The sequence below is a fragment of the Protomyctophum bolini genome, assembly GCF_963924005.1.
Source record: "Protomyctophum bolini genome assembly, chromosome: 14".
NCBI classification, from domain to species: Eukaryota; Metazoa; Chordata; class Actinopteri; order Myctophiformes; family Myctophidae; genus Protomyctophum; species Protomyctophum bolini.
In genome coordinates, this window is record NC_137875.1 from 31872216 (window position 1) to 31886440 (window position 14225).

General features: G+C 42.0%; 1 protein-coding gene across 1 annotated transcript in view; it reads left to right on the top strand.

Moving 5' to 3' along the window:
* The window catches only part of LOC308328853 (ryanodine receptor 2-like), a gene marked incomplete at both ends in the record, with an annotated part of 110597 nt that overhangs the window by 66727 nt on the left and 29645 nt on the right, over positions 1-14225 (top strand). The window contains 13 exons of the mRNA XM_080782960.1: positions 3657-3897; positions 4639-4726; positions 5068-5160; positions 5729-5890; positions 6396-6458; positions 7142-7273; positions 7869-7981; positions 9442-9538; positions 10706-10833; positions 11208-11259; positions 11968-12021; positions 12141-12240; positions 13138-13217. Of these exons, the coding sequence (XP_080639086.1) occupies positions 3657-3897; positions 4639-4726; positions 5068-5160; positions 5729-5890; positions 6396-6458; positions 7142-7273; positions 7869-7981; positions 9442-9538; positions 10706-10833; positions 11208-11259; positions 11968-12021; positions 12141-12240; positions 13138-13217 (1403 nt within the window). The remainder of the gene's footprint in view (positions 1-3656; positions 3898-4638; positions 4727-5067; positions 5161-5728; positions 5891-6395; positions 6459-7141; positions 7274-7868; positions 7982-9441; positions 9539-10705; positions 10834-11207; positions 11260-11967; positions 12022-12140; positions 12241-13137; positions 13218-14225) is intronic.

Consider the following 14225-nt stretch of genomic DNA (forward strand, 5'->3'; position numbering starts at 1 on the left):
GGATACAAGTCACAGCTGATCAGGTTGACTGGGTTGTGATCCAGGGAATCAGGGTGACAACATAAAGGATTGCCTCAACACCAGGAACTTTACAGGTTACATTTCAATTCAAACCAGACATTTATCTGGTCTTTTTTTTATTTATTTTTTGCCGCCCGTTTCTACCGTAGAATGTACAGTAAAGAGAGACAGGAAGAGGAGTGTTGAGAGAGAGAAGTATAATGCAACCAACACTTTCACTTTCTCACCCAAGGTGTCACCTTTGACTAAGCCAGACGATTCTGCCAGTGCAAAAATAATTTAAATAGCCTCGGCAGATTTGGTTTGGCCCTGTTTGGTTGTGATTGGATTTCCCTTCCCCCCGAGTTGGAACTCAGGGAGTTGCATACAGAGATTCCAGATTAGTCTAATAATAATATGGGGGGGGAAAGAAGGGGAAAGAAGAACACAATGGAGACAAGAACACAACGGAGACAGCGCTTTGACAAATATGACTATGTATATTTCTTAATTTTTTTCTTCCTTTTTGCGTGTTCACTGATTTTTTTTTTTTCCCTGTTTATTTTTCGGGGTAGAGTTATTGGGATCGGCTCGTAATTCCAATGGCACATTAGTGTGGCTTGGCGTGCGTATAGTGCTAGGGACAGGGTTTATAACGCACGTCGTTACTAACGTAGAAATAATGATGCTGACCCACTTTTATTGGCTATTTATTTCTTCTCTTGCTATTCGTCATGTCTGCCAGTTCCGACCTGATGTCGTGTCGGAGTTCAGACTGTTGGTAGTCATGTCTGCCAGTTCCCACCTGATGTCGTGTCGGAGTTCAGACTGTTGGTAGTCATGTCTGCCAGTTCCCACCTGATATCGTGTGGGAGTTCAGAAGGTTCCAGATTGTACTGGATAACCGCTAGCTTGCATAACGTCTTCAGACTAGGACTCAAGTCTAAGATAAACAGGCCAACACTGTGTCCTCCAAGCAGGATGATACGATCTCCTACAATGCAACAGCAACCATAAGTCATCCTTAACGGGCCATTCCCCTTGGGCTTAATCTCCTTCCAGGAGGTCTCTGGATTGTATTTCCACAAATCATTGAAGTGATGAGAGTTCCTGCCACCAAATATGTACAGCTCTCCATTGTAGGTAAAGGCTGAATGATCATAACGTCCTTCAGGAAGAGGCTGTGTAGAAGGTGTGCTCATCCAGTGGTTGGTCTCTGTGTCAAACACTCTCATGTTGTTGTAGTACTCATCCTGGTCATTCCACGTCCTGCGCCCAAATACAAACATATTTGTCCCGATGATAGTGGAAGAGTGACATTCTGTAGCAGGTGGTGGAGAGCCGCTGGTGTTAATTAAAGTCCAGACCATTGTGGTGGTGTCCAACTTGTACATGTCATTGGTTTGTCCATTCGGTGTCCATCCTCCATGGATAAACATGACCTTCCCACAGACACAGGCTGAATGGTACTTCCTCCCCTCTGGAGCGGTCCCAGATACCCTGGGCTTGGACCATGTGTGGGCGTCGACATCAAATGCATAAAGCTTGTTGCAGTAATCTGGTTTAGACGACCCTCCCCAGATGTAGATGATATCTCCTACCAGCACAGCTGTGTGACCGCAGCACCTGGAGGGAACCTCAAGGAGACCATCTCCTCTTCCAGGTGTCACTGGAGTCCAGCGCAGAGACAATGTGTTGAAGACATGCACATTCATGTTCCAGAAGGAATCAGGAAAGGCGTAAACTTTATGTCCGAGCGCTACGGTAGCACAGCGACCCTCTGGACCCTTTGGTCCTTTGATTCTGGACACTGTGTAGTGAAACATGTCTGTCTGTCTCTCTGCGTCTCCCTCGGTCTGCCTGACTGTCTCCGCCTCTGTTTTCCCATCTCTCTCTCTCTCTCTGTGTGCATCAATCATAGTGATCAATGTACGCAGCTTATATAGTGACCAGGGATATGGTGTGTCATCACGTGAAATCACACACATGACATCACATCACACACACACACACACACACACACACACACACACACACACACACACACACACACACACACACATAGAAGTACTTAGACAGCTGCCGTAGCTAATCAAAAATCAACAAGTAAGTACATTTAATTTTCTAGAGTTCAGTCCGCTTATAGGCGTACCCTCGTTGCACTGTCAATCCGATATGCCTTATATCTGATATGCCCTTTAGCCCTTATATGGAGATTCCTGTACACGTCGGCCTTGTCCCTTTTCTGTCCTTATATGGAGATCTCTGATGTCACCAGTATATGTCCATGGAAATGTATGTATCCTTCAGTCCTTTCCAGAAGTGTCATTAATGACTGTAAACCACACACTCGTTTTAAGATTAGTTTTTGGCTTTTCTGCCTTTATCGATAGTATCAAGTAAAGATAGACACGAAAGAGAGAAAAGGGGAGTCGAGACATGCAGCAAAGGTTGTCATGAACGGGACTCGAACATGCAATGCACTGTCAGGCCAAAGCCTATATGTGGCATTCGCCTGGACCACTAGGCCAGCAGGCGCCCCACTGTGTTTCTTTGTGTTTTATGTGTTTCACAGAGTAATAACCTACTAAATCAAGCTAATGCTAATGACTCGTGGAGAACTTGTACATTTTACTGTGCACAGTTTAGATGTGTGTTTGTATTGTGGAAGAGTGTGATTAGTTAATGAATACAAAAAAGACAATGTTGTTATTGATTGGGATTATGCATCAGGCATCGTATTGTGGTTAAGTGGTTTTCACTGATTAGTCCTGTACAAATAGAGTGTCGCAGTCCCTTTCATGACGACGCCAGGCCAAGGAAATAATTCCCAATGCATTTTCCCCATAGACATTTAAAAAAGAAATGATTGAAATACCTTTTAAGCGTCGTACAAAGCCAACTTGAGTTGTCATGACAACAAACACAATATTTTGGACCAAACAAATAATTACAAAGAAGAAAAACAACAAAAAAAGTGTTGTAAACCTGCCGCTTTTTTCTTAATTCTAATTATTTGTTCGGCCCAAAACATTGTGTTTATTGTCATGATTTGTCACAACTCGAGTTGGCTTTGTCCACGGCGTAAACGTCTTTAATTAAATACTTTTTGAAAAGTCTATGAGGAAAATGAACGGGGAATTTTTTTCCCGGGTCTCTCGAGGGGGCGGGACTGCGACGCTCTATCCACGTTTTTCCCAGCCAAGGCTCCTTGTGTGTGTGCTTTGCTTCCTTCAGGCCGTGTTAACATGTCTGCATATTATAAGCAACCTTTGGGGGGGAATGTTCGTGTCGGACAAAGTTTGTGTTTGCAGTTGCACACACACTAAAAGCTAGACATTGGAAGAGCTATTGCCCCTCAAAAATCACACCTGTGGGAAGTGAGGGGTGCTCTCATCATCATACATCATATACATCACATTCCGTGCTCAGCCGATCTAGTGCCCCTCAAAAACACCAGTTAAATTGAGTCCCCTCACATCTGTATCTGTATGCAAATTTGCAAATGAAAGACCGACCGACATCCCGTGAGACTGCATTTTGACCGCTGTCTCTCATAGTTTTCTTGATGCTGCACTGAAGTGCAGTCTCACTAGCATGGTAACTAAATGAACCATGCACACAATCATCAACTTGTCGGCCATGTCCATTATCAGCTTTTTCCCAGCCAATCATATGCCAGGCCAACACTGAGCTGCTGAAGAGCCACTTCCTGCCTTTGATGGAGAAACTGAGGAAGCGGGCGGAGTCTGTGCTGCTGGAGGAGGAGCATATGAAGGCGGAGGGGCAGAGCGACCTCTCGGAGGCAGAGCTACATATACAGGAGAAGTACACTGTGCTGGTGCGAGACCTCTACACTTTCTACCCACTCCTCATCCCGTTTGTGGACTCAAACCGGTGAGGCGTGCTCTCATGGCACTTCTGTGACAAAGACTGCGGCGCTAACATAGATGTATTGTTGGGCTGTATTTTGCGTGTCTTAAGTACCAGGTCTTATTCCCTAACTTGAGTAAACTAAAGACCTGGAGGCGTGATCAATGCCATTTGGCTATTCTGAGTGGCCAAAGAGCATTGATCACGCCTCCAGGTCTTTAGTTTACTCAAGTTAGGGAATAAGACCTGGTACTTACGTAAGACACGCAAAATACAGCCCATTGTGTCTATTGTGAAATTATGTTGATAGTGAAACAGATTATTATTTGGCACTTCAAAGATATCTCTTAACGAGGAATTTATCCACATCCTTTGGTGTGAAATAAATCCATTGTCATGCAAAAAGTCTATTTTTTTGTTTAAAATACATTTCTGAAAATATTTTAATATTTTAAAATATTTTAATTGTAGTTCTGGCAGTTATTTTAAATTGTTAATTTGTTAGTAATCTTTATTGTATTGTAAAATTTACTTTCAGCATTTATTTCAAGGTTCTTTCATGCATTAAACTACTTGGTCACAAAACAATAATCAAAACACGCAAAAAACAGCTAATTAATGGGGAAAACACACAAAAACAATGTGGCATCTGGCTTTGCAGCTTTGAATGGAAGAGACTGCAACTTTACTTCCATCTTTCCAGGTATCATATTTGTGCAAAGGATGTTAACATGACATGACATGTTTGTGCCTGTCTTGTTTCAGAGCCAGATGGTTAAAGGAGCCCAACCCTGAAGCCGAGCAGTTGTTCAGCATGGTGGCAGAGATTTTCATATTCTGGGCCAAGTCTCATGTGAGGGTGATAATTAGTAAATTTATTTTTTCTGTTTTTCGTCGCCAGATGACCACTGTGAATACGTTGTTCAGTGCAAAATATGCAAATGTGTTTCTATGTTTTGTACATAATGGGAGAGGATTTACTACGGCATTTGAACTGTATCATGCATAAATGTGGCACATTTTGCTCGTGCAAAGTGTGCATAAATCCTCTAGAAAATGATGGGTGGTGCATATTGTGTGTATATACTGGCTCATGAATAGAATTATTACTGTAGTTGTATGTGGTACAGTAGTACTGTATGGCCGATTGGCCCTGCCATAACTGTATAACATTAATGTATTTATATTGAACAGAATTTCAAGTGGGAGGAACAGAACTATGTGGTCCAGAATGAAATCAACAACTTGGCTTTCCTGCTCAACACCAACAACAATAAACTGTCCAAGGTTAGCGATTTATAATTTGAACTTGACAGCACATTTGGGCACTGTACTTAATTATACCCTGTATAGGCTGTATTGTAGCTACAAGTCTATTATCAAAACATCACGACAATGACTGCCACGTCCTCCCCCATGTTTCCTTTGTCTCTCCATAATGTCATGTAATGAAGCTCCAGCTCCTGAACTAGTAGGCCAATCTATAAAGTAAGTAAGTAATCTTAGCGTCCTTATTCTTGGCCAAAGGAAGAAGAATATACTAGCGGGTACTAGTATAGAGCCCTGGGGGGCTGTGGTCAACTAAGTACTGTATATAGGCACTTTCACTGCAAACCACTGTAGGAAAAAAGCCTGGATCATTTATTAAATTATTATAGCAGGTAATGTAATCACATTGAAGTTTACAATCCCCCCTTGCCCCCCCCTTACACCCCTTCTTCTTCATTTATCCATTTGTAACTCTGAGTCTGCACAAATGGAGGGCTTTATTTGGAAGGGTCCATTTGTACTCTTGGAGCTAAATTAAGCCTCAAGAGTGTATGCTCATTCAGATCTGTGGCTTTTCATTACTCAGGAGGAGTTTACTTCGAGGAAGACGAAGAGGAAGGGGGACCGTTACAGCACACACACGTCTCTGATCGTAGCAGCCGTGAAGAGGCTGCTCCCAGTGGGGCTCAGTGCTTGTTCTCCCAGTGACCAAAGCCTCATCGTGCTGGCCAAGAGGCACTTCTCTCAGGTATGGTAGGAAATGTGAATGCCTGTATACAACCATCCAACCCCTGCCATTTGAATGACATTCCAGTGACATCATCGTTAGGTTTTCTTTTCTTCTCCTATAAACAGCTTTAGATTCTGTCTTAACACAAACATTAAATGCCTTTGACAATGAATGGAGAATTGACGTCATATGTGTAAGCAAATTGGCTGTCGGTACTGTATGTCGGTGGAAACCCTTGGCCAATAAGGGACCACCATTCTTGGTGACGGTATGTTCCAAGGTCGGTATAAGGTTAATAATTGATTAGAGCGCCCCTCACTTCACACGGGTGATATTTTTAAAACATCGCATTGTAACTTTATAGGAATAGAAAGCCTGCCGGTTCTATTAGCTTGGATTCCCCATCGATGATGTCACTGGAAGCCCACAGCTATTTATCATGAACATTGGTGAGGACCAATTATATGAAGAGTGGTGTAGTCGTCCTTTAATGGCTGTGGAATGTGTGGATTGCTTTTCACAGAAGGATACTGAAGAGGATATCCGCGAGCAAATTTACAATGGCCTGTTACGTCTTCAGAGCAAGGTACAGTACATACAGTACAGAATCCACACTGATGATGAGGATTCACTCATATATGTTCCTCCACGGTAGTACGGTATCGTGGAGGAACATGTAAGTAAATCCACGTTATCAGTCTGTCAATACACAGTGATGTGTGGCAAATGGAATATGAACTCAGTAATATGCACTTATACTAAGTAATGGCCCCTACAGACTGTATAGGAGTTTTAAAGTTGTTGGCGAGTCAACAGATCGTTAAGTATTTCACACTACAGGAGTCTTTTTTGTAAATCGGCTGTCATTATATCTTTGTGGCCTTCACACTAAACGATTGATAGCTGACAAGGGATCACACACTGCAAGAGTTCACCAAGATGCGATCTATACACACACACACACACACACACACACACACACACACACACGTTTACTCTTGTCACTCTTAGCATCCAGATAAGTGTCTTCCAATAATCTCTTAGTGATAAGTGACTCAGGCGACATGAGCGACTAGAAATGTCAAATACACTTAATGCACAGTACTGTGCATGGTCAATAGAGATGAGAACACAATATGAGACATTTTGTCTTTCACAAACGAGCACGCTCATTAATGCTAAATGGTCTTCAGAACATGCTCATCACAATCTTTTGTATTAGGCGAGTGCTGATCCAAATGATGAATTGTATCGTTTGTCCTCTGTCAGGGGGCTCCAGGGTGCTGGTGGCAGGAGGTTCTCTATACTGAGCTCCCACATCGTCCAGGGGCCGTATCGGATCCCCAGAGCACTGTGGTCAGAATCCTGGACATTGCTCGAGTCCTTTATCAACTAGAACAGGTAGGCACAGGGAGAAAAGACACTCTGGAATATGTTTTAATTTTCACTGATCTGATTAGATGTGCCTGCATACATGGTTGAGAACAAATAACATGAGTGCTCCTTGCATAGTCCCTGGCTGCCCGCCACCACGGAGGTTGGTGAAAACCTTGAGTACACTATGGATTATCCAGCTTTGTCGGGCGTCTTTGCGAACACAATTGGCCTGTGTTTGGGGGAGGAAAGACGGGTGGGAAGGGAGAAATTGGTCATTGCATGTAATCTTTCGGGCTGGGGCGGCACCCGTCAGCAAGGAGTGTTGGGCAGGAGGAGTAGGACGAAGGCTCTGTGTCCTCCCAGTGGGGGCTCCTCATTGGCATCTGAGTCAGGAGGATACAACAGCTGCGCAGTGACAACACAGAAATATGTGTGGGGACGAACGATTAAATTGGGGAGAAAAGGAGGATAAAAAAATGATTGGCTACGCTATATATATATATTGTTAGCCTCGCCTCAGTGCTTTTTCTACCTATTTGCCTATAAGTCAATTGAAACCAAATGGAAACCAAATTTAACTGTTAATTTGTTTTCATTTGTACACTGTTTTACTGTACAGGTGGAACACCCAGAGAGAAGTAGAAAAGCTGTGTGGCATAAGGTCTTATCCAAACAGAGGAAGAGAGCAGTGGTGGCCTGCCTCCGGATGGCTCCCCTCTACAACCTGCCCAGGTACGACTATGCATGTGTCAGGAATACAACCTGCATAGCTACAACAATATGCATGTGTCATGAATACAACCTGCATAGCTACAACAATATGCATGTGTCATGAATACAACCTGCCCAGGTACGACTATGCATGTGTCAGGAATACAACCTGCATAGCTACAACAATTTGCATGTGTCATGAATACAACCTGCCCAGGTACGACTAGGGATGGAGCTCGATAACAGATATCCGAAAAAATCTGATAACAAGCTTCTTGAGTACCCGTTATCAATAAGCTTTGGGCTTATCGAGCATGTTAGCGGCCCATGGCGTCATGTTTAAACAATCAAGACAATAGGTGATCAAGAAATAAATGTAACACAACATCTGACCTCAAACCTCAAAAAAGGCGCTATTTATATAGCGCCTTTATCCAAGACGCTTTACATAGATTGTGCATTACATTCACCCATTCACGCACACATTCATACACCGATGGCGGCGGAAACCATGCAAGGCACCAACCATCAGGAGCAATTAGGGGTTCAGTGTCTTGCTCCAGGACACCTGAGCCACTGCCGCCCAGGCGGTTGCCTGCATGCGACCTCACCCTTTTGGGCGAGGTCCCTTCTCGCCCTCAGGACGTCTATCTGTATACACAAAATATGTAGATTTCTAAGAAAATCTCTTTCAAATCACCACCATCGATGTAACCAACTGTGAATCAGTTTGTTTGTTTTGTGAGAAATATAATATCTAAGAAGTGCCTTCATTTAAAATGCAGTGCCCCCCAGCAGCGAGAACAGATTATTTATCATTGCAGTGAAGAGAATTATGGTTATTTTAAGCTAAAAACTTTTCTAAGAACAAGTAATTTTTTGTTGTAAAACACCATAACATGTTGTACTGTATATTGCAGCAGGGATGTACAGTATTTACAGTACATTGTGTTCCTCTCACCAACCAAAATAATGTCTCATTATGTGTGATGGAACAGCGGCTATATGAACCTTGGAGCTGAAGCCCTAAACAGCACTTCAAGACTTGAAAGAGAGTCAATACTATTCGTCCTGGAATGTGAAAGAGACCGTGGCATTGTGTGGGGACTTATTCTGTAATTAGGATCTAATGTAAACCCTAATTAGGCTATCAATCATAGTCCTGTCAAGGCAGTCCTATGGCAAAGTTATTAGCATAATGAAAGGCCATTAGGTTAGCGTGTAAATGTGATAGAACTAGACTATTATCTCTGATTTGGTGTGACATAACGTGTGTGATATCCTTGTGCTGTTGGTATCTGGAGACTATAATGAGCTCCACAGATGGTATGGAATAGGAGACCATGGTGGATTAATGCTAATGATATAATCATAAATGCCCCAGGGTTATGGATTGTATTGATTTTTCCTTTGCTTTACCTCTTTATTTCAGCAGCATCTGCACTTTTCTAAAACTCTCTCTCTCTCTGTCTTCTTCCCAGGCATAGAGCTGTCAACCTGTTCCTGCAGGGCTATGATAAGTCCTGGATGTCAGTAGAAGATCACAGCTTTGAGGAAAAGCTTGTGGAAGATTTAGCCGTAAGTGTCAAAGGGACATTTCATACATTATGTGATTTGCTGTCACTCTGCTGCGATAGTGGACTCCAATAGTGATAACGGCAAACTCGAGCATGAAAAAGAGATTATCGCCTGCTTGGTTTATTGATGTGCTCAAATTAGATTAAGTCCGAAAATGTGGATGATTTAGATAATGCTTTTTTGTTTTTAGGCATTTTGTTTTAACGCGCAAGGCCATTATGGATTGTCAACATATTTCGATGTACTTCAGGCATGGTACAGGTCTAAATCTCATAGCCTGTCCACAGACCACTGAGATGGAACAAACTTTAAAACTCTTTAAAGTTCGTAATGAAGTTGTGTGGTAGTGTGAGGGTGAGTAACTTCACTTTGTGTCCAAGCTAGTCTGTGTATTGTCTGGCTGTGGACAGTTTAATCGAAAATTGTGAAGATGCCTATTTTCCTCCTGAATCAGGAAAAACAAGATTGCAGCTTGGGGCTTTCTGCAGTAAACAGATGGACAAACAAATGACAAACAAATTGTAACAGAATGCAAACACACTTGTTTGTTCAAGCCCTCCCTGTACCAACATCTCATATACAGTGTGTCTCACAATTGTGACATGACCTGACCTTTTACCTTTTCAACTCAAAACTTGATCACCTCTCCGGCTTCATGATCTGCCCATCCTTTCTTGATTTTGACCTTAGCTTGCAACTTTTTTGACTGTATCATTTATTTGGTTCAGCCTTATCATTCTCTCCTTCATGAAAATCTGTCCCTCCGGTCTGAAGTTCGCACGCACGCATGCACGCACGCACGCACACACACACACACACACACACACACACACACACACACACACACACACACACACACACACACACACACACACACACACACATGTACACACACACACACACACACACACACACACACTTTTGTTTCTTATTCTTTGACAATACAAATATATGTTCATGACAGTATAAGCATTTTTGTCAATACAATATCAATCAACCAAAACAGAATGGGAAAGAGACAGCTACATTTGTTAATTGAATTGAAGATTGCCATGCATTTGCGTGCCTGTGCCGTGCCTGTTTATGGTATGGTTGGCTGTGGATGGCCAATAGACTCATTAACAGAGAGCACACATGAGGGGCTTCACATTTGTGTTGGGTCTTCAGATGGTGGGAGTGGCGGAGCAATGTGGAGGTGTTGGAGAGGAGAAGGGGGCGGAAGGAGCCGCAATGCCCATCGATCCCCTTCTACAACTCATTACACTCTTCAGCAGGAGCGCTCTGATGGAAGGGAGGTGTGTGTGTGTGTGTGTGTGTGTGTGTGTGTGTGTGTGTGTGTGTGTGTGGGGTGTGTTCGTTAGTCCAGTATTAGTATTCACATGCAGTAAAACACCCATTTTATTACAGCTCCAAATCAATCTCCAGGAATGTCAATATTAAGTTGTGTCAAATCGTGGACTCTTTGTCTGACACGAGACCATTGTCTCTAAAAGCCTTTGTATGAGTCATGTAGTGGTATCCTCCTCCTAGACTCGCCTTGAAAGGCAATTAAGTGTTGCATTTACCCTGTGTTAAAAGTAATGACTTTCTTCGTACATGATTGTCACATAAGCCTGCTTAGGTGGCACTTGACATGCACTAATGTGTGGCCAATCCCTCCTGTCCACAGTACACTTGGAAGTGACAGTCTCTACATGTCCTATGCTGCTATTATGGCCAAGGTGAGAGAAATGACAGGGACAATGACCTTATTTACTGCATAGTTTTAAGTGATTCGCTTGTGCGCTCAAATAACCCTCAATCGCTTTATGCAGTGATGTGCTGTATCGAGCCAAAGTCATTCCCATGTGCTGCTGGCATAATGTTTGCAATCCAGGACATTATGCAAACTATGTGCCTCTGGGTTCTCTGTATAAATCAATTTTATGTCCCCTGTGCGATGTCAGTTGAATTCAATGCAATTTGGAAATTAAATGTCATATGGTCAAAGACACCAAACTACCTGTTTGGCCTATGGAACACTAATTGCATTTGAAAAAGAAATTAGTGTACCAATTGGTAACCTTTAACATCATGTTCCACTTCATCTTAAGTTCACAGTCCTTGTGTCCTGTCCTATTAGTCACTTCACAATTGGCATCTCTATTTTGAGTATGTCATTATAGGCAATGTAGTTAAAAAGTCAAACTAAAATAGCAAGTTCACAACGTTGTGAGTCAGGGATTAAGTGATAAATATAAACCCTTTTGGGGTTTCCTGCCTCCTACTTGCACTGTTTTTTTCCCATTATGTCTTTGTATTGTATAATTGAGCCAAATAAATCAAACTTCCCTATTGTCGGATTAATTTGTACACTCTGCTCGCTTTTGTCCAGTTGCATACTGCATTTGTCTTGCTTGTTGTTATGGTTGTCTATTCTCTCCCTCTAGAGCTGTCACAGAGAGGAGGAGGAGGATGGAGAGGAGGAGGTGAAAAGCTTCGAAGTGAGGGCCTCTACTCTATTCTTTTGGTTAAAGGGTATTTAATTGAATTGACAAGTTGTTATTAAAAAAAAAAGAGTAGTAATTAACTGACATAATGGACTGACATTTGTGCTGCCCAGGAGAAGGAGATGGAGAAACAGAAGTTGTTGTACCAGCAGGCCAGGCTCCATGAGCGCGGAGCTGCTGAGATGGTCCTGCAGACCGTCAGTGCCAGCAAAGGTAATGCATGATTAATACATGGTTTGGTGCTCTGCCACTTTGTATGCTACTATCTCTGGTGCCCACCGTATTATGCATCTCAGTATAAACCAGGCTTAAAAGAGTAGTTCACCCACATTTTGTCTTATTTTCTATCATTTACACACCCCATGAAGCCTTGAACTACATGTATTTATTATTATTATTATTTATTTATTTGCATTCCTGAGATTTGATGACCGGTGGAGTCTCCTACTGACCAATGATCCGGTTATCAATTTATTGGCTTAGGGAAGAAAAAAAACTCCATGATTTCAAGGCTTCATGGGGTGTGTAATTGATGGGGGAAAAAAGAAATACAAAAAAATACAAATTATATTTTATGCCCGTAAACATGCCCAATTTTGCTTGTATGGATGCTCAGCAAAGCCGGAGGCACCCTTAATAATCTACATGTTGGTGGAGATAGGAACTTTACCCTTGTGCCACCCAAGCTCCTCTGCACTATGTAATATAGGACAATATCAGTCTAATAGTCTTACCTAGTGACTGAATTACAGTAATTGAATCGGATCAAAGGTTATTATCCAGGATTAGTAGTATATTAATTAATTTGTGTAAAACTAGTTCTATTAAGAAACTGTTTGACAGCATGATTTCATACATCCCTGAATCTACATGACACGTAGGTGTGTTTGCCTGTGTCTATGTCTAGACACCCCTATAGCCCTCGATCTGGAGGCAGGTTATTTTATGCACTTCAGGGAAATCCATGCACTTCAGTTAGGCTTTAGATTTATGTCCTTCCTCAAGGTTAGAGCCAGTGTGATCCCACGCTTTCCTGTAGCAGCAGGTTTATCTCTGACACGTCATGTTGTTTTGTGATTTTCATAATGATGTGAGTTCTAATCCCTGAAGGGGATATGGGCTCTGTGATGGCCTCTACTCTGAAACTGGGCATTGCCATTCTCAACGGTGGGAATGCCACTGTGCAACAGGTACTGTATTAATATTATTTGATGATACAATGGTGATGGTCCTGACTGTTATTTTGCTGAATTTTATTTGTGATCTCTGGTTATGGTCATGGCAAGGAGACTGCATGCTGCTGTAGCACGATTTTAATTTTCCCTTTTGAACCGGTTTGAACCGGTTTTACTACAATTCTGGGACTGTGCTGTAAATATTACTGTTTACCTTCTAAAAAAGACATGGGTAAGACAATCAATCAAGAAACAGGCGGCAAACTTACCTGATGTCTGTCATGCCCACACGCACACTGCCTAAGCAGTTATTTACAAAGGGGGAGCAGATAATTTGTAGGTTGATTACATCTTTATCCCAAATCGATGTGCTAGACTGACAGTGTGGTAATTAAGTGACGCTGAATTGGCAAGATGATTGCTTTAAGTTGCAGAGGCAGTGTGCATGGAGGCTGTGATTGACAATAGATACGTTTACCTCCCTCTTGGATAGGTTCACTGATTGGATAAACATCAAGGGAATTCTAGCATAGTGGAACTATGGTCTTTGCTTCTGATAATCTATAATTCTCAAATATTACTTATCGGTTTCCACCTGTCCACCTGTTTCCACCATTATGAAAATATAAAAAATATATAAATGTTCCCAAAATTCCGGACATTACTGGTTACGAATTTATTGAAATAAAACAATGGATTATTACCAACTATTGTTTTGAGGTTTTCTTTTTTAATGATACCCTGTTCTTATGGTGATATGGGTTATATTTGAAGTTTATGATGTCTTAAACTGAGTGCTATACCTTAATATTGGACATTGGAGTGCTGTGTAAAACAGCACAGTATTGCCATAGTTATGAAGTAGTACAAGCTTGAGTGTATTATTGTAATTTTAACAGTTTCATTATGATTGGATGTTAATGCAATGATGACACAAGCTTATTGTTACTATTTATTCCACAAAGGAAAATTGTTCCTTCATCCCCCCCACCCCCCTTCTTATATCACATAATTAATTTGTGA